Raw genomic sequence first — 24,739 nt, 5'->3', positions numbered from 1 at the left:
TAAAGCAGTTAAACTTTTAACCCTTCATTCTCTCTTCTGAATGGATTCTCCACTCTCAAAAATGTCCATATTGTTTGACAAGTTAGTTTTTATTGGTTTTTTCCTGTCCATCCCAGTGCTTCTAGAATTTGTACACATGCTCTTCAAATCGACCAGCTAGAACTCACAAATGCTCATTTAAAACTATGCCTATTGCAGTTACTGTACGATTGATTATATTCAGACTGATTAATCCATGTTAAAGTTGGAAAAAAACATTAAATTAGTAATGGTTTCTCAAGCCTGAAAAAAACAAGCATCATAAGAGGTGGTGGTCATTAGAAGACTTATAAAAACAAATTATTGTTTTCATTGTTTTACACTGGATTTATTGTTTTTAATGTGGAAACTTAGTATGTCAACATCTGAGTGATCGAGTTAGTTTCTATAATCCATGTTTTATATTTGACAGCTAAAATTCAACAGGACAATGTTTTTTTCTATCCTTGTTGGAATGAGGCAATTACCTCCTGAGAAGATTCACTGTTTGTGTTAAGTAGATGTGTGCATTTAGTCAGTTGAAACCTAGTATGTATGCTTTCCAAATGCATGTTAGATATTCTTCGTAGAAAGTTTTTCAACAATTTAATGAAACTAACATGGTAATACTTCCAAATAGTACATGGTTAAATGTTGTTCTTTAGGTCTTAATCCTGCTTTAAATATGTCAGTTGCATCTATATCCTACTCAAAAGATTTTTTGAGTTATTTTTTTAAAAAGCATAATATAAATTGCACAAACCTTTGCTGGTGAGGGCTGTCTTGTGCTAAAACTTTGCAATTATGAATTAAGAAAGTATAGCATTAATTTTTTGTGAATGCACAGATAAATTCAGTGTGTGCTGAATTAGGTATTGCCATACCTAGAGATTGCATACAGCAAGAGTGGAACAGCACATTTACTTTTGGTAACATTAGAATTCACTTGTTTACTAAGCAGTGAGCAAGACGTCCTGAAAGGCTTTAATGCTATTACTGAAACTGTGCTACAGCATTCAAAGTGGAGATCTTGAGCTTTGCGTAGCAGCACCAGGTGGCATTTGATAGCATTTGTTGTTTCTCTTACTGAAAGTTTGGAGGGGTGTGTAAATAAGCTGTTAGATCTCCTGCACACAGTTTCCTAAAGTGGAATCATATTGTGAGTCATTACAGGTTCCATGCTATCATGCTGTGTGGATGTCACTGCAGTTCTAACGTAAAATAGTTTTATCTTCCTAAGATTAGTTAACTGTGTCCCATGGGAGCTAATATTTTTTCATCTGATCAATGAACTAATTGGCAGAGAGGTTTGTAATTCAACTATTTTAAAGGAGTGCCACTATTATTCTCTGGCTCTAGAACACAGAAATATGCCTAAAAATTGGTCATGGTAATTACCTAATGGCACCCTCTGCAACAAAGATTGGGTGCTTTGCTCAAGAAACAGCTGGAAATTCAGGCATAAGGAAATATGACTAAGGAAGGATAGGGATGGAAAAATCAATAGCATTATAGTTAGTATACAGTTGATGCTAAAGAACAAAAAATTAATTAAATTCTCTTAATCCCTGCAATTTGCCATTCTTTTAAATTAATACTGGTTTATTTTCAGATGTCAAAGACAACTCTTTCAGTCGATCCCGGAGTTCTAGTGTAACTAGCATTGATAAAGAGTCACGCGAGGCAATTTCAGCTCTTCATTTTTGTGAGACTTTCACAAGAAAGGCTGATACATCGCCTTCCCCGTGCCTGTGGGTTGGGACCACGCTGGGTACAGTGCTTGTCATTGTACTGAACTTACCCCCAGGAGGAGAGCAAAGACTTCTTCAGCCAGTAATTGTTTCTCCTAGTGGTATGTACAAAGCAGATGGCTAAAGTATGCTTTGATAAAGTATTGTTGTAGTTCTTCACATTTTTTGAGAAACTGTTACAGGTTTTCTTTTTAATTATTGATTAATTAAAAATATATATACCATTGATTTAGCTGCTAAGTTTAACAATCTAGACTAATTACTTTATTACCAGAGTTTCTCAAGTTGGAAAAGTGAAAAGTACAATCTCCTAAAATATAAAAATACAACTCTAGTGTATACTTGCTGAGAAAACAATGTTTGCAGTTGTTAAACAGAGATAGCAGAAGAGATGAATAATATCAAATGCTCAGTTTATTACTGTGTTTTAGTCATGGGGTAAGAATCAATCAGTTTTCCTGCAGCAAGAAAAGGGAGTGAAAACTAAGGCTGTAAATTGAACAACTAGTGTGAAATATTAGTGATAAAATATTCCTTTGGATTGCTATGAAAGGTCTTGTATCTTGTTTTTCTGATGCACAGCAACTGTTTTTGTTGTAATTATGTATTAATGGTTTATTGGATATACTGTTGCACATAGATTTAGCTTTCCTGCTACCACTGTCTCATGCAGAACATGCTGCTCTAGTCCATTTTGCTACACAGATGTATCAAACATACAAATTGCAATGCTAATTGTTTGTAGGAATGATTAGGAGCGGACATCTAGACCATATATGTGATTTGTGCCCATCGAGTAAGGTACTGATAGCAGTGTTCAGATTTGGTAACATTTGGTCATAAAGGCAATGCTTCAGGCTAGGCAGTGGGTTTCATCACTGCATCTGCAGCATAATCCTTAAAAGATATTGCTTTATATTTTGTACTTAGCAAATGTTCATGTTGTTACTTATGTGTGAATAAAGTAAAATAAAATCTATTAGCTTAAATTCTGGCCTACAGAGAGTGATATCAGCAGTAAGGAGGGAAAACTTTTCTCTTTCATTTCAAGCTAGAGAAGCGGATTCAAGTGTGAACTGCAAGGGAGAAATAAAAACACCACACATGCTTGTTTCTGAACCAATTAAAGGAAAAAGTGGGGCTCACCTTAGACTAATAACATTTATTGTTGATATCAAGCATACTGTGTACTCATCAGGAGAGAATGAAGTGAGTTCCATTTGTGACACTGAACTTAAATACAGATGTGTATGCCAGCCTGGTTCTCTTAATAAATGTATTCATTTCCCTTGAAGTTAATGGAAGAGTATTCACTTAACTCTTGGAAGCTGGTCTAACATTTTCTTGATTACATTTGTGCTTCATTGGTTTTTAGATAAATGCCCAAAGATTTTCGTACACCCATTTTGCTACAGAGGCAAACTGAAATTCTTGTTTTCTTTTCATTCTGCTAGCTTCTTAAAGGAATAATTTGTAGCTTGAAAAGTAATTTAGGAGAACTGTTTTAGAAATGTGCTCAACTACTCTTTCCTAGGAACCATCCTGAGGCTAAAAGGGGCAATCTTGAGAATGGCTTTTTTGGACACCACAGGATCTTTGGTCCCACCAGCACATGAACCCTGGAGAGAACACAATGTTCCTGAAGATAAAGATGAAAAAGAAAAAGCGAAAAAGCGACGACCTGTCTCAGTGTCCCCTTCTTCCTCTCAGGAAATCAGTGAAAACCAATATGCAGTGATATGTTCAGAAAAGCAAGCAAAAGTTATCTCACTGCCATCCCAGAACTGTATTTATAAGCAAAATATAACAGAGACTTCTTTTGTTCTTCGTGGAGACATAGTGTCATTGAGTAACAGTATCTGCCTTGCATGTTTCTGTGCCAATGGACATATTATGACTTTTAGGTAAGACCTGTTTGATGGTAACTTAAATATAAAAAGAAGAAATAATCTTCTGCTACATAGAAAGGTTCCTTTTCCATAGGATGATGAATTAAAAAAAAAATTGCATTCACTCAGGGTTGATGATTCTCCAGCACTTGAGCCTGAATAATTTTGATAGCACATTCCTATTAGTTATGCCTTTAACACATGAAAAAGTTTACCACTTTAGCTTAAGCTACACTGATTCAACACATAGTTCCAAATAGGTGATACAGGTCCATGAGTTGAAGGTTTTCTAAAAGTTGTATTTACTTCCTGATGGAGAAAACTGCCTTAAGTCAGACCTTTAGCTTGTACCTGACCAGACTCTATCTATTTTTTGTGCATCACACTCATGGCTCAATCTTAATATTTTGTTGTATATCTTGCTTGTTTGTTAAAGGCCTTAAACTCAGGCTATGAAGGCAAGATTAACTGCTAGCAGTTAAATAGTAATAAGTCATCTAAAGTAAGAGGTTTAAGTTATGAGTTTAAACATGTGTTGTTGTAGTAGTAGTAGAGTAGTAGTAGTGTTTAAATATACTTACAGGTCACCTATGTAATTTTCATGTCCTTTATCTTAAATGTTTCTAAGTGCTATTTTATTCTGAACAGCAGTGTGTATATACTTAACCCTTGCACCTGCAGTTTAGATGTGGCCTAATGATAAGATGAATGTGGAACATGGCCCTATAACATTGTGCCAGTAAAGTTCCTAAAAGATTATTTTTTAAGGTTGCCAAAAGAAGCTTTCAGCTTGGAAAATTCTGTAAAAAATATTTCTTTAGGAAGTTGTTAGGAGTAAAACTAAAACTGATACTATCAAATCTTGTTTTTTAATTGTAGTCTGTAAGCCTGTAACTCCATTGATGTATATCCCATGCTTTATGTATTCTAAACATGTCTATAAAATGCTGCTCACCTTGCAGGGCAAACAGTATTGTTTTTCCTAATTAAAACTAAACTTAGTAATGTTTGGATACCATATATTGAAACAAATCCTGTCTTCAGGATTCATGTTGTTTTCTAATGAACTCTGCATATGAGCTAAATTACAAATGCTAAATTGTTAACTTTTGTGGGGAACTTGGACTCCAGTGATGAGCTCCATTTCGTAAGCATGAATTGCTGCTGGGGAGTGGACTTTATGTGCAGTTTGTGTAAAGTTTTCAGAGCACTGTATCATACCCAAGATGACCAAATAAAAACTCAGATAGGATTTCGTAACAAACAAATCTGTAACAGAAATTATGAAAATGCTCTCATGGATGTCACGGTTGTCCTATCTGATCTAATATTTTTGTGTTTTGAACCTGTAAAAATGTTTTATGCTTCCATTGATCTGAAGCAAAACACTTCTCTGTTACTGACTCTATCTTAGGAATATTCTTATTTTAGATACATGTGTGGCAGAGGTGTCATATCTGGGTGATACGCTTAGAAGAGAATATTGGGTTTTATTTCTCACTTTTAAAACTTGCCTCCAAAGGCAATCTCAGCATCCTGCAAAAAAAGAAAAAGAAAAAACAAAACAAGGCAACCTGACACTTTTGTGGTTACTACATCTTTCTTTGGTTTTAATTTCACTTTGCCCCTTTACTGCTTTTTCAATGTCTAGAAATAATAACCTTATGCAGATGGTGTCTGCAGGAGAAGCTGTTTATTGTATTATTGGGACATTTGCAGCTGACAACTTCTATAGATTTTTTTACGAGAACTTCACAGGGGATGGTTGAGACAGTGGTTTATTTTGGGTACTATTTGTCGAGAAATTAGGTGTTTTGTCTCTTCTTACTTGTATTTATTATTACATTGAGGGAGAGGAATGTTTGGTAGAGGAACATTGTTATAGCCCAGGTGTGCTGTCTGTTCTTCAGTAGATTGATGCAGTAAGTTCTGCAGTTACATGTACAGAATCAGAAAATACAAGGTAAGCAAACTTTGCTCTAAGAGGACTTCCTCTTAAATATCTTGTCAGAAAAAAAAGGGGGACTTAATTAATAAGATTGTTTGAGGCTACTGAATTCTGCTTTGCTTTGACAGTACACCCGTGTTATATTTCTAAATGTTCTTGAGGAGAAATCTTGTAGACTTGTATTTTTAGTCAAGGAGAAATTATTGACCTGAGGGAAGAGAGAGGGTGTTTAATTGTAAACTCTTCGTAGATACTTATCAAAATACCTAGGTAATTATTAAGTAATGCCTAGTTCATTATAGCAAATTTTTGATTAGCATGCTCAGACTGTCATTTAAAAAAATGCTTTTAAATGCGTCTGCGATGCAGATGTTTAATTTTTGAGGTGCTACCTTGAAAAATCTCATGTTTTGAGGTTCTGTAATGTCATTAAATTACACCTGTTTGTGGTACTTGTCAAATGGTGAAGAGAAAAAATATGTATTGCAGTTTAAAAATGAGCCATTTGATCAATAATAGACATTTCTGCTCTATTTAATGCGTTTTTAAATTCTTTTCCTTAAGTTTGCCAAGTTTAAGGCCACTGTTGGATGTATATTACCTGCCACTCACCAATATGCGGATAGCCAGAACATTCTGCTTCACCAATAATGGACAAGCGCTCTATCTTGTCTCACCAACTGAAATACAGAGGCTCACCTACAGCCAAGAAACATGTGAAAATCTTCAGGTAATTAGCTCTTTTTTAAAAAATCACTTTTTTCTTAGATACATTCTGAGCTGAATACTTTGACTTTTGCGCTTTTTTTTTTCCCTTTTGTTTTCCTTCACTGTACAGTCTGATACCAGATGAATCACTTCATCCGTGCTATTGTAGCTGAATCAGTTTCTTAATTTCATTTTGATCAACAGGAATTTTCCTCCTTTAACATGCAGTTAAAATTCACTTGATCAATTGACGCTGGGGGAGGTGTGTGCTGACACAAGTAGGGAATGCTAATTCAGGATATTTGAAGGAAGCTATTACATTTCAGGATATTAACAGCTTGAAAAAATCTCAGTCATGCTTCAGCTTGGTAGTTGCATAGAATAATGAAATAGCAGAGTTGCAGGCTCTACTTTCGTATTGCTACATGGATATAAGTATTTGTAGATACAGTTTCAATAGGACAAAGTCAGGAGTCTTGCCCAGGTTGTTGAGGGGCAAATAAGCTTTACTTGAATGCATTTCTTTGCTTCTGAATTCCATGAGCCCTAAGCTTGCAACCATCTGCTTCAGATGGTTTGGACAAATTTCTTAATACGTTTTTATTTTTCTATTTCCTACATCACCTTGCAAAGACAGATGCCCATTAAAGCATATTTATTTTGAAATTCAAATCCTTTAAATAAATCCTGAAAGTGAAAGAACATTCCATTCTTATTAATAATTTATGCCTTGTTATGTCTCTCTTTCATTGCAAAGGAAATGTTGGGTGAGCTCTTCACTCCTGTAGAAACACCAGAAGCACCAAACAGGGGGTTTTTTAAAGGCCTGTTCGGAGGTGGGGCACAGTCACTTGACAGAGAAGAACTCTGTAAGTTATTATTAATTGTTATTTTTCTGGTATTTCTACCCAAGGAAGCCAGTGATCCTTGATAAATGTATTACCTGTGTTAATAGAACATTACCTTTGTGAAGAGGAAAATAAAATAGGGAATGATGAATACTTTTTCATAGATTTTGTGTTGTGCACCTCACCAACAAGATCAGAAAAGCTTGGTGTGTTTTTTTCATAGGTTCTTTTATCCCATTTATTCAGCAGTAGATTAGTTGTCCCATTTCTTGTTTTGTAATCTTATTTGAATTAATCTTTATGAAGCATGTAGTACTGACCATGATTCTGTTTATGCTGATAAAGGGACTGAAAGGGTCTGCTTTTGGAGAATGCTATTCTGGACAGTGAGAAAATTAAAACTTCACTCTACTTCAGTTATTTGCCAGATTTTCCTTGTTTTACTTGTGCAGAGCTGCCTCAGGAATGACAGCAAGGACAGAACTCTATGATATTTCAATTCAGTCCTGTTTATAGGACAGTAAAATTCAGATTTGGCAAAATTTTCATTGCTTTATCTTTCATTATTGTTTTGATTGCAACTTTTTTCTTTCCTGTGGTGGCATTCAGCACTTTAATATATTTAAGGAAAATAGCTTCCATTTATTTATTCAGATATTTGCTAGATGCAACACCATATTATGCAAGCTTATTTTTAAGAACCATTTTCTTATTAACATGAAATGTATCTGTCAAAATTGACAAGGTGCCCTGCCAGTCTTTTCTTTTAAGTTGGTTCTTTTGATCTCTACACAACGAAAATTAAATTAGATTCTATTACTTGAGCCTGTACATTTTGAGCAAATATCAGATATTTAGAGGTCACTTTCTATGTTAAAGATTTCTTTTGTGGGTGTTTATGTGTGTGTATATATATGTATATGTAATACTGTGGAAGGTTGGTCAAGTATTCCAGTAGAGAAATTTATGTGCACAAATTATAGTTTAATATGACTGGGACAGGGGAAAAATACCTTGTAACTTTAGAAGCTATCCCTTTATATTATTTCAAGTTTCCACCATTAAGTTTTGGCTTGGATCTTTAGAAGGAAAATAGTACTGAATGGAAGAAAAAATGCCTAATGAATTGTAGTCTGAAAGTGAGTTCAATGACAATTCAAAAGACGTCTGAGCATGTCTTTAAAGTAGCCATATTTACCATGATGGTCACAGCAGAATCTCTAATAAATGAAAGGATTTATCTTTCTTATTGTGGGAATTCACAGTAAGATATTTACAGTACTTAATTTAAATGTAAATCATTCTTAATAGAAGCATAAAATTGAACCAGATGTCTTTAAATACTACATCAAACATATTTAACAAGTTCATATTTTTTTTCCTAGAGGTAGAAAAAAGAAAATATTTAAACCATAGTTTATTGTTTAAAACAAATAATCAAGTTTCTGTAGTGTATACAGTTCTGCATGAGATTGGCACATCAAGTGTCTAGATTGAAATGGGTGGCTGATGTCCCATTATGAGCAAAGTTGGTGTAGCCAATGCCATCACTGAGGTCTGGAGCTGTTCAGCTGACCATTTGTACTGATTTATTCTTACATCCCTACTGTCTTTCTACATTACTTTTTCTTTTTTTTTTTTTTGCAAGGTTTTTACAATAATGATAGCACAGACATCTAACCTACAGGTGTCTGCATGTAAAATTGAACTTCCATCAAAGGGAACTTCTGCTGGTGGAATCATGCTGGCTGGCCTATGTACCAGCAAAGCACTTCCAGAACTAACCACAGCTTGTATTATCAAAATTATTCTGCTTTGTCTGTTGAAGTCAAAACGCATTCCATGTGAAATAAGCTATATTGTGCTGGTGAAGTGGTTTTTTAACAATTCTGTTGATGAACATGAGAATTTTAGTTTCATACTTGAGCTGTGAAGAGGTTACAGTTTTATAACCTGCCTGGAAATTTGAAAATATGTTTGAATATCTCAGTTTTAACGTAGTAATATCTACTAATGTAGAGTAGTGAGTGTTGCTCATAGTCATACCTACAATTACGTGTTTAGTCTCCAATCAAACAAGTTACACCTCTCTATAAACTACTTTCAGTGATATTTATGTAATAGAGATAGAAAAACTTACTATTCTGTATTTGCTACTTTTTGCAAATGCCTCCAGTTGGAGAATCAGCATCTGGGAAGGCATCAAGGAGTCTTGCCCAGCATATTCCAGGACCTGGGGGTATTGAAGGTGTCAAAGGAGCAGCATCTGGTGTAGTTGGTGAACTGGCACGAGCCCGGTTGGCACTGGATGAAAGAGGACAGAAACTGGGAGAACTGGAAGAAAAAACTGCAGCTATGCTTTACAGTGCTGATTCTTTCTCAAAACATGCTCATGAGGTGAGTATGTCAAACTGAACATTAAACTGATTGTCAAATGCAAGTTTTGCAAGTGACTGAGTTCTGCAAAGGCATGTTAGAGGTGCATCTAAAGGGCATGCACTATGATTGATAAAGGATACTTCCCTTTCACATATCACTTGTTACTCTCAACAATTAAGTACTAACCTTTGTCTCATGGCACATTGGTCTAGAGCATGCAGTCTGCTGGAGTGGCATGTAAGCTTCTAAATGTGCAACTCAGTTCTCATAACTGAAAAAATTACCTATTGTCACTGAATTAATAAGAAGAGTAATGCTTTATGTCAGATTCCTGCTGTCCTTAAGAAAGATCCTGGTGTATGCAAACCCCGTGAATGCGAGTTGGTTTCTTTCCTCGGTAACTACCATAGAATGGCTGTTCTCATCCATTTTCATGCCGATTTCTTTCCACACCCTAAACTCCTGTGAAACCTCCCCATTCTCCCAAAAATGTCATTTTCTGAGGCTAGATCACTGGCAATGATGGTAACATCAGAAAATTCATCATGCTAAACCCTCAGTGTTCAGCAATGTTGTTGTTGCAACTTTGAGAAGCCTTGCTAAAATCCTTCTTTCTCATGCTGCTTTGTAAGAATATAATTTGTTTGTGTCATTGTACATTTTGGTACATTACAGGAACAGTAATTAGAAATTGCTTTTTGTTTTTCTAGATGATGTTGAAGTACAAAGACAAGAAGTGGTACCAATTCTGATGACTCTCATCAATTACATCTGTTTAATTTTGTCCTGATGAAAAAAATCTTGTTTTTTCATTAATTTTGGCAGGACCACTGAAATTTAAAGAAGTATTCACCATCGGATACTGTTGTTTCCTAGCACAAATGACACACTGTTTTACCTCAGTCATGGCTTTAACTGAGGAGCTTTATATCTAAGAAACACACACGCAAAAAAGAACCAAACTTGAGTGTTTCTTAGCTGTTGGTTAGCATAAAGTTGGAACAGAGAAGGTAACTGGAACATGTGGAAAAGAGAGTAAAGGGAAATCGTGGTGAGATGGGCAGGGGCAATGCAGGGTCAATCCTGTGTTAATATTTCATATGCCAAAAGTTTTTGTGCTATTGTAATTGCTGGCAGTGTTATACCCTCCTGTAAGGAGAGGCAATAAATCAGAGGTCCAAGAGCTGGAATCAAGTTGGTTTGTCTTGCTGGACAGTAGCTGACTTACAATTACCCTCTCTAGGACTTGCTATATTTACCATTATTGTTGAAGAAGAGTTGAAGTTTACTGTCACTTCTTTCATTTGAAAAGCTGGAAGCTTGGAAGATTTCTTATTGAAAATTGTATACATAGTTGACCTGTGCATAGTCTTTTCTTGGACCCCTGATCTAGTATTCTTGTATTCACATCATATTCTGTGACGTGCAAAACAAAATACGTAATTTTTGCATTAAAAAAGTCAAGTGAATAATATGACTGGAATGTGTCATGCTGGGAGTTTTCATTTGTGTTATGGCCGTGCAATGTGAAATGTGGTAACATCTTCCTTGTGGTAAGAATTCTTCAACTTCTGTTCAGTTAAATATTATTTTTTGCTAAAAATAGTTATTGGTTCAGGTTGTATAACATTTAGAATTGGCTGTGGGTTCCATTCATGCTGTGAGTTTTTATAAATGTTTAACAGAATGTATCTTTACAGCCATTAATTAAAATAGCTGAGATAGTTTTGCTCAAAACTTAAGTTCTAGATGCCCCTTTAGTCCTTTACTATGAAATCAGATAACCTTGGACTCAGGTTTTCAAAGTTTTACACACCATGGAGGTGCTGATGCATGAATAATTACAAGCAAGCATCTAATACTTAATAATTGTCAGTATGTTGTTTAGCAAATCTCTAAGTTCTGCTAGTAGAGAGCTATTTTACAAGTACCTGTCTCAGCCCCACCCAGCACTAAAGGCAGTTGTCCTAAAGTTTGGATTTAGTCTCTAAAGCAGTGCTTTCAGTGTAAGCAGTGGCAAAGTGTGCACAAAATCTTTAGGAATTGCTGAAATAATGTTCAGTTTGAGTGAGGTAAATAATACAGCTGAGCTAACTTGTTAAATGGCTACTGCACAAAAGCTATATCAGTGCGAATGACCAGGGCTCTTTTTAGAAGAGAGTATTCCTTAAAATAAATGCTTGCATTTCAAAAATTCCTTTAGACCTTTTTCCTCAAACTAGGAATAGTTACTGACTGGTTTTGCTTTATAAAAGGGAGTACTTAGAAGCTGATAGGTCTACATTGTCTGAAATTAATCACTTAGGTTTGCTTCTCCAAACATTGTTTTTTGTGTACTTTTTTCACAAACTTTCTGAATGTTCCCAAAGCAAAACCTTGGTTTTATTTTTATTGTGAAGTGATGTTGCAGGTACGCAGACAAGGCAACCTTACAAAACACCTCAAGGATGCAAAATATTGAAGTTACTTAATGGTTCTTAAATCACTTTTCAAATGAGAGGCAAATATGCTTGGACTTTGTAGCACAAACTGATAAATTTTCTCACTTTATGTATAGCAACATTTAATTAAAAAAGACAATTGAATTGTGTTGTCAGTACAATGGCATGCCCTACTATGCCCACTGTTCAAAGTCCTTAACGAATGAGAATGTGACAATTCGAACAGCAGTATTATGATTTCTTCATGGCTCTGTCCCGTAACTACTGAGGCAATGTCTATTTGAGTTACTTAACTCAGTTTGTCATGCAGTATTTGCCTCTGCATGTTAATTTATTTTTAGTGTCTAATTAATGCATATTTAACACCATTTTGTTAGACATCCAGGTAGAAGAAAACTAGATAAACCATTACGCATACCTCATCCAAAAAAACCCGCCCTAGCTGACACTTGTCCCCTTCCTTATCTCACATAAATTGAGATGACTCATGATTTGACCTGGTGAAGATAAAACTACATTTCAGGGCAACAGAATCCTGGGAAATTAATCTGGTCAGGTTCTGGGGGAGAGGATTGTAAAAGTATTCTTCAACAAATTATGGTATCATTCAGTGGAAGATGACCTTGGCTCGAAAAGAAAGCGTACTTAACTTTCTCATCAAGACACATTTGACAACCACCAGCAAGCAAAATAATAAGAGGCAATGAGAGACCATCTGCCAGTACCAGACGAGTAGTGGCTTATTTGGTGTTGCAGAATCTATCGTAGTTGAATCTCTTCTGTTGCTTATGTTCAGGGCATGCTTCTAGATATGAAGGCTAATGATTTGATTGCTCATGAGATAAACACACAAATGGTTCTTGGTCAATAAAAGGGGCTATGTACAATTTTAGTCTAAAATGTTACTTTTTCCTTCCCAGTGGAAGGAAGGTGATCACACACACATCATTGCATCTTATTGTGCTATTGGTGGTGCACCTTTTGTACAACAAAGTATATGGAAATCCTTGTGGGGAAGCACCCCTGGTTTTTTCACTAGCATTTTAGTTGTGTGAAATTTTTTAGAGTGTCTGGAAAACTATAAAATACAATTGAGCTATTACTTTTTTTTTAATGAAAGTAAGAAACTACCTGCTGCTACCTATCTGTTTATATGTAGTGTGTCTCATTAGGAACTGTAAACTGAAGAAGCTTTTCTTCACCTTAGTCCTGCCAAATCGTAACTTTTGAATCCTGGTATGTGTAAATATGTGTGTATTCCAAATCAGTCTGAAAGTGTTACACCACAGGCATCTCCAGTGATTTGTTCTTCAGCAAACAGTCAGTTATAAAGTATAGTAATATATAGCTGTGTTCCTTGTCTGTCTTTATGCAAAGTTTTTGTGCCTGAGGTGGTACTTGCATGGCAGGTGATATTGGTATGCTAAATCCAAAGGAGGATTTTTGGAAGCAAGTTCATTTTCTTTTTTTTCTTTTAGTTTTCCTTTTATTTTCCTTTCTATGTTTTTGTGTTTGGTTGGTTTTTTTGGTGGCGTTTTGGTTTGGGCTTTGGTTTTCTTTTGGAGGGGAATTTTTGTTTGGTTTTTTGTTTCCTTTTTTTTTTTTTTTTCCTTTTTTGCTTAATTAATGGCACTGATCTTACCTGAACTTTTAAACTTGAATTTTTCCTGCACTTTAATTCAATCATGGTATTTTATTCCTTAATTTCGTTTCTGCATTTGTGCAGTTCAGGTTCATTATTTGTATATATAAACACACATGTTCAATAAAGACTTTAGAACAGATTACGTTCAGGCACCTTTGCTAATCATGTGATTGATTTAGAATGTGTGTTTTCTTAGCAAAATATGTATATACAATATAGAATCTAATGAAAGGCACGTATTCTGTGTCAGCATTCAGTTTATAAATTACTGCAACACTTTCACATTTGTTACTAGATAATACAAAAGAAATCTGTTATATTTATACATACTGCTTAAGAATATACTTTTAGTTTTAAATAATTTTTATATGTACACTTCTACCTTTAATTTTAAAAAGACTTACGTTCAAGTTTTAAGTCAAAGTACTTAAAGTATGTATATTATCCATAGAAGTTGTTTTAAGCTTATGAATACATTCATATCTCATATCGAGATGATACAATTACTAAGCAATGAAAACAAATACCCCATTTTGCTTTGCAGAAAATAGTCAGTTATTTTTACCTCCCTTTATGAACATTCTTAAACAATTCTCCAAGTATGGAGCAAGTAGATAGGGAACTAGCCTAATATAAAAGTTTTCTCAATAGCTGCAGTCCATGGCTGACTGGTTTTCTATGGTTTGGTTTTTTTTCTGGTACGCACGAGAGACTTTTTTCAGCTATTTCTTGGACTTTTAAAATTCTCCAAAACTGAAGTGAGGTTTGTCCAATAAACATTTTCTTTGAGTAATATGTGTATTTTGATTATACATCAGATCTTTACATGTAAATCAGGGTTGGGTTTTATGTGGGTTTGTTTTGTTGCTTTTTTGTATCCGAAACGTGTTGGAAAACTTAAGATTCCTTGGCCGAAGTGCCCTCTGCTTTCTCCTCGTGGTTTAACATGTCTGGGTGGGCACTGACCACAGACAGAGCCTGGTGTGGGAGTGAAGGGCTGCAGTGCCTTGCTTCCCTGTCCAAGTAGAAGGGCAACTTGTCAGTTGAATCTTCCCTCATGCCAGCCAATTTCCTGGATAATTCATGTGAATCTTTTTGGGGAGATGTTGATAACTTTGCTACTACCACAAAGTCTTCAAATACTCTCTAGACTGAAATTAATGATGTTTGAGGGGTGGAAGTGAACAGAAACAGGGGGGGAAAAGGTGTAGTGTAGGTGAATCAGTTAAATCAATTTTACTTCAGTTTTCATTAAAAAGCTAACCTGGGCCAATTTCTTCTTCTTAAGCCCATTATGAAGATGTGCTATATATATCCTTATTACTGGTACCTTATTACTGTTTCAAGTCTGATGAGTGTACTGTTTCTGGGTTCTTTTACACCTTACAAAGTTTAGACTTAAAGATGTGGGCATTCATTTTTAAAAAGTGAAAAAAAAGGAAGAAGGGGAATGAGGCAGAAACACCAAACAATCAAATGAAAGATGTCAATCAGTATTTCTTTTAGTATTTCCATGTGCTAATGTTTAAACTAACCTACAGCTGTAGGTTACTTTGACACTTGTGTTTCCTTTTGTTAGTACCTAAGTTCCATATTACAAGGCAAAGAACTAGAAGTTAAACTGTTTCAGTTGAAAACATGTAAGGAGTTGTATGTGGATTACCACTACCATTCAGTAATAGGTGATGGAAAGGGAGAGGGGTGGGAACATGTTTTAAATATTCCCTTTTAAAACAGAATTGTAAATAAGCAGTACTGTGTTATTTTAGACCTGAGCTCTGCTATCTGTAGTGGTTAGAACTAGGAAAACATGCTGCTTTCTAGTTATGCTGCTGTTTCATTGTACCAGCACCATGGGGGAAAAAAAAAAAAATACATCCGTAAATTTTTCTAACATTGACCACTCCTGGGTAAGCATGCTTGATGTGTAGCAGTTCTCGTTTCTGTATATGTTAGTGTGTACATGTGTGTTTTCTTTTTCCCTTCTGTTCATTGCAACTTATTCTTCAGTTAAGTCTTGCTGAGCCCCACTAGCTCTTCTGAGGATGATTACTGGAATATGCATTTTTAGGTAGGGTTGCAAATCCATCTGTCTACAAATATAGTTTCATATGAACTGCAAACTGTACTGTTACGAACTCAACTATGTTAGATTGCATAGAGTTATTTTATTTACATGTAGTTGGACTGAATTATGTCATCATAATGAAGTTAAAAAATTAAGTATGGAATATTTTTGTAAATAAAAATACCTGTGCAGCTGGTATTTTAAATTTAAAATGTATTATACATTAATGTTTCAGAAAAAAATGTTCATATATGTGTATATGAATGTGTCATTATGCTGAAGGGCTCTTGATTGGGCAAAATAAACTATTCAAATCTCTCCTGAAATGAGTGTAGCTTACTCCTTTTCTTCCTGACCAGTTTTTTTCCTGCTGGCTGGAGCAGCAGGAAGGTGTGAGTTGTGCTTTATAACAAGCAGAGCAGTTTGTGCTGGAAGCATTGGCAGCCAGGCTGATGGGAAGTAGCCCTGAAGGACCCCAAGAGGTATGAAATGGTTCATCAGCAGTGATGCCCCCAGGCATGTCTAAAAACATTCTGAAATGTGTGTACTGATGGTGACAATGTGAAGTCGTGTTATCTTTTTAAGCTACCAGAAAAGTTAAGGTCATTCATTATACAGACTCAGTAAAGCAAAGTATTTTCTGTAGCTGCATTTTGTCAGGGTTTATTAAATTAAGAATCCAGTGTGTATGGGGAGAAGAGATGAAACTGGTATTTTTTTTCTTTGCCATGTTTACAGTACAACAGATGTATTATTTTCTTGGGTTGAGGCTCAGCTTTGCCACAGACCAGTTTCTAGCTTGCAGTCTTATTAAATTTGCTGTCTTTTGCTGTTGGGGAGAGAGGGAAACACAAACAACCCGCCTTTGTAAACGTATTCTCAATGATTTGGAAATAATGAATCTGAGGAGAGGCTTGGGCAGTAAATCTGAGATGTGAAATTGCTGTACGTAGGGGAAATTTTTGGAATCTCATGATGTCAAATAGCAAAATATTTCACTGCTGCTTGTTTTAGTATGTGAGAATGCAGTTTCATCTGTGGGAAAGGTCTGCTAGTTCCAGACTTCTTGTTTTGTTTTTTCTTTAATATCTGATGGTTACACATAATGAACTGGAAACTGTGCAGTGCATGGAGTTATAAAAAGGATAATGCGTTGGAAAGAAAAAATTGTTTTATCTTCAGTTTAATTGGATTCAAGATATTTGGAGCTGTCACACTGCCTCCAGCTACTTGCTAGCTCTGGTAGTCTCCAATAAAAGTAAAAAAGCTACAGTAAAAGTAGCTCCCTCCCTCAGGGTACTGTGGGACTGCCCAGATCAATGGACTGAAAAGAGCGGAGTGCCAGAGTGAGGTTGCAAAGTGAAGCATTTTCATTTAGTGAAACTCAGGATTTGATCAGACCTATATTAAAACTTGTTTCCTTTTCACATCATGTATTTCCACAGTTTTGGTGCCAATGTACTGGAAATTAAATGCATTTAAGACTTACAGACATAAGATTTTATGCCCACCAGCACTTTTCTTACCCAGATTTTTTAATTGGGAGTTTTCATTCAGGCAGGGTCACTGAACCAGCCCCTCCTTGTCGCCCACTGGCCTATGGGTGCTCAGTGGTATCCCTGATCTTGTCTTCTCCCTCCTCCTGCCTTGATGCAGCTGGACTGCTCCCTTGGCCTCGGGTCAGCCAAGCAAGAGGCACTGTCTGTTTTCTCCCTCAGGAGAAAAGGTTGCAGGAGGCATCCCAGCCTGGCCTAAGGAAATGGGATGTTTTCCCCCACAGTCCTGCACTGAGGTAAACCCACGAGCAGGATGTCAGCAAGAACCAGTTTCTCACCTCCTACTTTGCTGGCTGATTTTTCACAATGTGTAATTAATGCTCCCTCAGTAAGGGCTTGGGGGCTTGCATATGCAACTCAATATAGTAGCGGTGTTCTGCTCACTTGCTGTAGCTAACAGTTTTCTGTATTTTTCAGCCACAGGAGACAATCTGGGCTAAGGCTTGTGCACAGGCTGCTCAGAAGGAGGAAGCTGTACCCATCCCCACTGCCCCAGCTGAGACCTGGGGATCACTCCTTTAGCCTCAAACACTCATTTAGAGCTGTTTGATTCCAACACTACTCAGAAGGGCTGATGGAGGCCTGTACCAAAGCCACAGTCAAGATAAAAATGGAAAGGTTGATGTGTTTTGGAGCAGGTAATTGCATTTTTGTATCTTGCTGCAGTCGCAGTGTGAGCAGGACTTGATAGACGGTTGAGTGTTTGAAGGGGTTTGTAATCAAAATGTCAGACTGTGCTTATGTTTTGATAAGTTTACGAACTCCTCTGCCTAATTAAGCAGACATAATGAGAAATTTTTTATAATTCTGGTTTCTGTGGTGCAAGACACTCCTGGAAAGAATAATGTGGAATGCAGTCTCCCGTAACAGAGTGAACAGAAAACAATTTCAAGCTGGTATGCCCTAATTCTCTTGTGCACCTGCAACTCTCTTAGCACCACTTGAGTTAAGTACTTTTTATCGGAGTGTTAGTGTCGCCTACTGACTGTGGTGCTTTTCTTCCAGGATCTCCAAGGACACAGCACAGTGGTCCAAGGTCTCATGAGAATTCTCTTCCTTAGAGTTACTTTCTTCAGACTGAGTATGCACGTCTATTGTTCAAGATGCGTGTCAGAACTTAATATTAATTTATATAAGGAAGAACCACTGTGTTTTTCTTTTTTAAATATATCTCCTATGAAAGGGTTAGAAAAAGGACCAATCAAGGTCATTGTATCACTTTTTCTTTTTAATATGCTTGAACTCAAAGTCCATTCTAGCTGTAAACTTAGAGGCCATTTACCTCCCATTTTGTCTTTAGCAGAGCACTTTCTGATTGGGCTTTAGAGTTCCCAAGCACTTCACAGGTTTTTTTCAAGACATTCTGGAAATTAATTCTTTATTCTACTGTTTTAGTTAGACCCCTATAGAAAACTCTTTTTTTGCACATTTTTCGTTATAATTTGTGGTCAGAGCAGGAGCCACGGAAGTTGCATTGACTTCTAGAGCTTTCCCTCATTTTTAAAAGACCAGTAGTTGGTTTGGCTCTATGTCTGTCATGTAACTGCTTGCTCTTTTTAGGATTCTTCTGTAAGCAGCTTCTTTCTCTCCAGTAGTCTAGTTATGCTGCATGAACCAGATTTGGCAAGTAGTCTGTGGGCTGTAGTCACCAATGCAAGCTTTCTCTAGGTAAAGAAAACTGAAGAATACCTAAATATGGCTGGGGCTATGAGGCTCCGACACCAGTATCACAACTACTTGAAAGTGTTTAGCAGATTGTGCCCTAAGGGACAATAGAAAATCTCTTCATGTGCCTTCTTCAGGGAACAGTGCAACCTCTTGGAGTTTGCATCATGTTGGACCTAGGGAGCATTGCATCTGAGGCCTTTCGCTATTTCAGTGTATTTCAGTAGTAGGAATGGGGATGGCTGAAGGGGATGCAGAGTTCAGTGAGGGTTTTAACTCAGAACAAGATGTCTTTCAAAATATAAAGTGATAGGGATTGGCCATGTACCACATCCTGGAGGGCAAATTTCAAGCCTGAAAACCCCATTCTTGATTTAACCTGGGGAAAAAGCAAAGCATATGTGAATAATGGTGACTTGCTGTATTCCCCCACTGGACTGATGGGAAGCAATAACCTAAAATTTCTGCTATAAAATTTCTTTGTATTTGCACTGTAAGCAATAAGGTTGTCATTTGCTCTGACTTAGAGTGTGAGTAGCATGTCTTGCTTTATCACTGAGCTACTGTTGTTGGTCTACTACATGATTGTTACAGGCAATGTAAAAACATGGAAAAAAATGTGGATCTGAGCCTGTGGTCCTATAGGCTACAGCCTTGTAAAAGAATTTGCAGCATAACTCAGGCAAGGAGGCAGAAACAAGAGGCTTGAGCTGGTTGGCACAGCACTGATTCTCTTCTTGATGCAGCTTTTGTTCTGAAGAAAAGCTTTTAAGAATGCATTTAAAATGAGAAAAAGTGATGGTTTGTGCATTTACAAGGAGCTGCTCCCTAACATAAACAGCAAAGTAAAAGGGAAAGTTGGACTGTTTGAAAAATCCAACTGGAAGTGATAGTGTTTGGCATAATTCACCGATCATGAGAGACCTGGCATCCCACGGAAAGAGCAGTGAGAGCTCTGGAGGGGACAGGGTGCTGAGAAGGCAATGGACATGGAGACAAGGTGCTTGCCTTTGCTGCTCTCAAGAAGAGGGAAGGTAGCACAGGGGGAGATGACAAACCTGACAGCCGGCTCGTAAATCACCTCTGTGGCTGTGTTGTGTAGGATGGCATTTGTCAGAACTCGAGGAAATTATCTAAGTGAGCGCTGGCATGAAGCTTTGTCCTGGGGATGCATACAACAGGATTTGCTTTAGAAGAGGGGCACAAAAAAGGGCCCATGAGGCAGCAGGCAGCCCCATTGACAGCACCTGGAGAGAGCAGCTAGAAACGATGCCTGAGGAGACACCTGCTTGACCAGGGGACCCACGTTATCCCAGGCATCACTTCACATATGGACACTACCAGACATGGGCCATGTGTTTCCAGTCACACCTGGAGCAGACCTGTGGCTTGTGACAGCCCAGGAGTGACTGGCCTCAAATTTGTCTGGCAGCCAGTGCAAGGAGAGTACTGACCCCAAGGCTCTTCTGTTGGTGGTGAGAAACTGAGAGCCAGAGTCTGACATTGCTGCATTGGGCCCTGACTGCAGACCAGAATCTCTCTCCTCCTCAAAGTGATGCCAGTGGGGTTCTTGTCCTTTGCAGTTGGTGGGAGGTGACTCAGGTACCTTTTGTGGTCCTGCTGGCTTCTCTGACTCTGACTGGGGTTCTGACCCCTGAGATTTTCCAAGGTGCTATGAACTGAATGTGAAGATATATCTTTTGATTTTTACAGGTTTTTTTCTTTAAGAAAAGACCACTACCCTCCACTGCTCTAGACCAAATTAACTGGCAATGTTTCTTCAGGTAAGATCTGCACCTTCCTTCAGTGCACTGATATGTGGCCACATCTGTCCAAAGAGCACTGCAGATGCAAACACCCTCTGGTGCAAAGAAATTGATTTGCAGAGCACTCTTCCTTTTGGCCTCACAGTTGCTGCTCTGCAGGTCTGCCGTGCCTCAGGACACTTGCTCCCTGCAGGCAATGCACGTGACACAGGAACAGATCTTTTCATTCATTCATTCTCAGAGTTTTCAGTGAAGCGTCACATTCTGGCTGAAGACTCATGAGACAGGGCTTTCGTGGGCATGCCAGATTACTGAGCTTCACTGCCAGGTCTCTGTGAGTGGGATCTGCAGCAGGCTCAGGCTCAGCAGTGAACGTGCCCTGTAATAATAAGTCCCGTGGTTCTCAGGCACCAGATGGCTGTTCATGGGAGGAGTACTGATAATATTGCAAATTAATAAGCTAAGAGTCATCCCCTTCTCATCGTTGCCACCCGTCCTGCTCTGGAGTGAAATAAAAGCCCTTCCTGCTCCATAGTTTTAATTAAAAGCTGTGCTGGTACATTATAAGGCATCAAGAATGACTGAAATTGCAGACTCCTCCTACATGGGATGATTTACTGCATAGACAATGGGAAGTTGTATGTCTTCCCAACAGCATTATCCTTTAGTCCTCTGCACATGGGAGTAATGCAGTAACTAGTATATGCTGTAGTAAAACTTCCCATAAAAAGTTCCTGTATAACTAAAATATGGGTCTCTAGAAACTTCTGCTTTGAACGAGTCACTTAAAAGATTCACACACTCAGCTACTTTTTATATTAACTCTTCCTACCGCCCTATAAGGTACAGGAAAACCCTTCCCAAAACCTGTGCTCCATATATTTTTTTTGTGCATCAGCACGGCAGCTCACTTGGGAGGGTTTTCCTTGCTTGCTGTGCTAGGGAATTAAAAGCCACTGGGCCACAGGAGTGAAGGCACTGCAGGTGTACCTTGTGGAAGAGGAAAGTTTCCCCAAGACTTTGTCTTTTCACAAACAGCCATCTTTTTCCCATCAGGTGCATGAAGAAGATGCTGTTACAGCATGAGGAGAAGAAATAAGAGGCAGCAGGACACAGTGTATAGAGTTTGGGGTTTTGCAGGGCTGTTGCCCCTGCTCTGTGTCCTCCCCCCAGGTAAGGTGACCATTGGGGCTAGGCAGGATCCACATATGGGGACAAGGGATTGGGGTATGCAGGAAGGGAGCATTGGAGGGACCTGGGCTCAGGAACAGCATTTCCAGTGCAGGAGGGGCTGGGCAGGGTCCCAGCCAGATCTGCTGGAGCCCAGGCAGGGTGCAGCTGTATTTTGAACAAGTGAGGGACGGGAAGAAGAAAAGCCTGTGGACTGCCACCACAGTGGTGTTGTGGGCAGCTGATGAGTTCAAAGGTGGAGAGGATGGGGCAAGGATGGGCCAAGGATGGCTGGAAGAAAATGGTCTGTGTAGGGAGAGTTGCTGCTCCAACTGCACAGCAGAGACTGGCTTTGCTCGCTGGGATCCAGTGTCATGTCTTGCAAACACTGGGCATCCCTGGATACCTGTGAGATGTGGTCTGGCTTCTCTGACTCTTCCAGCTCATGTTATTACTCTTTAATTTAAAGTTGTTCTCTAATCAGCAGAGCACAACAGATACAACAGCTATGCACACAGCCTTTCACCTCTCCTTAGTTCTGAGAAAATCTCCCAGGGACAGGAACAGCAGCACCAGTGTGTGGGTCACCCAAAATCTGACTGAATCAAACATTTGGGGAATGCTGCACTCTGTATAATCCTACTCACCTTTAACTTGCATTTGCCATGAAAATCTTGTTTCTCAGAAGATGCTTTACACAGACCTGTGATTGATTACTGCCTGCCTGGGGGGACCAAGAGCCAGAGCAAGAGGAAAAATTTGCCCCGAAGTACATAATGAAAGCAACAGTGTGGATTTTTTACGTAGGTCTGACTGCAATGAAGTGAACCTTGGGTCCTTTAGCAAATCAATAATAAGCACTTCACAAATTGTGGTACTGAGCTCCTGTGCGAGATAAAGTTGTATCAGATAGCAACGTTTGCCATATTGCAAAAACACTGATACAACCATCCCAGTCTTTTCTGGAACTGAACAAATCAGCTTTGTCAAAAGCACAGTGGGGTGCTAGGCTCCTGGTCTGGATTCAGAGACATCGACCCTGTGGTTTCTGAGGAGTTTTTTTAATAAAAATAAAATGCCTTCACTTAGCTTAGGCTGCTATTATAAAATGTCATTGTGTGTAGATTACAGATTTTGCCAGAGTCTAACAGTCAATCTTTTCCATATGAGTGCATGCTTTTGGCTGGGAAAACTATTATCTGAATATAATGGCTTTCTTTTCAAGCCAAAAACTAAGTATGGAAGGCACAGCCAACTGAAACGAGAAACACTGCATTATTTCAGTTTTTGTAAAACTGCTCTTATTTCTGACAGTGGTTTTGCTGAAGACAGTGGTTTTGCAGAAGAGATGCAATCTTTTTAAAATAGACCATAAATAATGGCTAAAAACTGAATTGGAAGCAGAATAAATAGAGACAATTAATTCAACTGAAAAAGGCTAATTTCCATTCTGATTACCCATGCTAGCACACAATCATCACTTAATGCCATTACAAGACTGCAGGATAAGGAACAAATCATAGAATTCAATTGATAAAATAAATGGTACAATACGTGTGCTATTCACTTCAATCTGTCAGTCATTATTCTCCACTGTGCTACACAAAAATATTCCCTTCCAGTTTGAACACAGTTTCAAACGTCTCATTAGGAATTTAGAAACATATATGTGGGTGATGTTCCATCCTCTGTGTGTGTGTTTGTGTCTTTCTGCCTTCATCTTCCAAATACATATTTGGAAACGCTTCTTGGTTGGCAAGTATGTTTATGCGTCCCCTCTATATTCTGAAATATTTCACTCTGGCTATTCCTCAAACTTCAGACAAATCTTGCTGCTTCCCCTCATCCAGCTAATTTCCCAAGCTAAACCAGAGTTAATTAATTTTTTGTCATCCTACTGTTCTGGACACGTTTCATTCCTACCACCAGCTGCCAAATGAAGTTCCGTGTAAGTGGCAGCTGTCATGCAAAATTGGGTCTGGAGGAAAGTCCGTGCTGTGCTCTGCTGGGAGGACCCAGGGGTACACATGCAGTATGTGATGCTGTGCTGGTTTCACACTGTAATGCTGATGTCCCCTGGAAACCCATTGCAAGAATGTTTTTTAAACAAAAGTCCTCAATTGTATTGGTAAAGTCTTCATTTTCTGTTTTAAAGCATCACTGTCTAAAAGCTTTATTTCACTGTAACACTGACCTTCCCCACCCTGACTCATTTCTGCCAGACCAAACACTATCCAGGCTTCAGCATTTCTGCCATGAGGTGTGGGCGTGATGGTACAAGTGGGACTGCTTTTCTCATTCTAACTGTTGATGACCAGAGAATGAATCAGAATTTGGAGGGGATTGCTTCTAGTGTGATGTGAAATTTAAGAGAAATTGTAAATTGAAGTTCGAGTTCAAAAATAATTTGCTCAGTATAGGCAGATAGACAGTATATGCACATAAAAATTGTTTTTCTGAGAAACTGGCATAAAGACCCAGTTTGAAACCCTCAGTACATTTGGATCAAATAGTATTGAGAAGTCAATTCAAGAAATCATATAAACAACTATACCTTAAAAAAAAAAAAAATAAATTAAGTAGTGATTTCTAACTGGTACAGCAGTTTGCTCCTAAAAAAATTCTGTTAGATGGCTGAAAACTTTTTCAAGCCTGCCTTTCAGCTTATCTCTCATCTTCATACACTCTGGAAAGGCATGTTAGTCTCTAGGCGATGAATATGATTTGTTTACTCAAAGAGCCTCCTGAAAGCTCAAAGCAGCATTACAGTATGTTATTAAAAGATAAAAAATGTATTACTGTCAGGTGAAGGGTCAATGTCAAATCCTTGTTATATCTGGCAAATTCAGATTTAAAGCTGAAGCAGTCTTGAAGATGCTCAATTGAA

General features: G+C 37.9%; 1 protein-coding gene across 7 annotated transcripts in view; it reads left to right on the top strand.

The window, feature by feature from the left end:
• Window positions 1-15,281, top strand: part of STXBP5 (syntaxin binding protein 5) — a 106,574-nt gene extending 91,293 nt beyond the window's left edge. For all 7 annotated transcript variants that reach the window (XM_082301011.1, XM_082301009.1, XM_082301007.1 and 4 more), the window contains 6 exons: window positions 1,631-1,870; window positions 3,304-3,673; window positions 6,171-6,336; window positions 7,072-7,183; window positions 9,339-9,559; window positions 10,252-15,281. In XM_082301011.1, coding sequence (XP_082157137.1) covers window positions 1,631-1,870; window positions 3,304-3,673; window positions 6,171-6,336; window positions 7,072-7,183; window positions 9,339-9,559; window positions 10,252-10,293 — 1,151 coding nt within the window. In that variant the 3' untranslated portion in view covers window positions 10,294-15,281. The remainder of the gene's footprint in view (window positions 1-1,630; window positions 1,871-3,303; window positions 3,674-6,170; window positions 6,337-7,071; window positions 7,184-9,338; window positions 9,560-10,251) is intronic.
• Window positions 15,282-24,739: the final 9,458 nt, after the last annotated feature.

This window comes from Coloeus monedula, assembly GCF_965178545.1.
Source record: "Coloeus monedula genome assembly, chromosome: 2".
NCBI lineage: Eukaryota > Metazoa > Chordata > Aves > Passeriformes > Corvidae > Coloeus > Coloeus monedula.
Note: the sequence above shows the minus strand (reverse complement) of the source record. Positions and strands in the feature narration are given on the sequence as shown.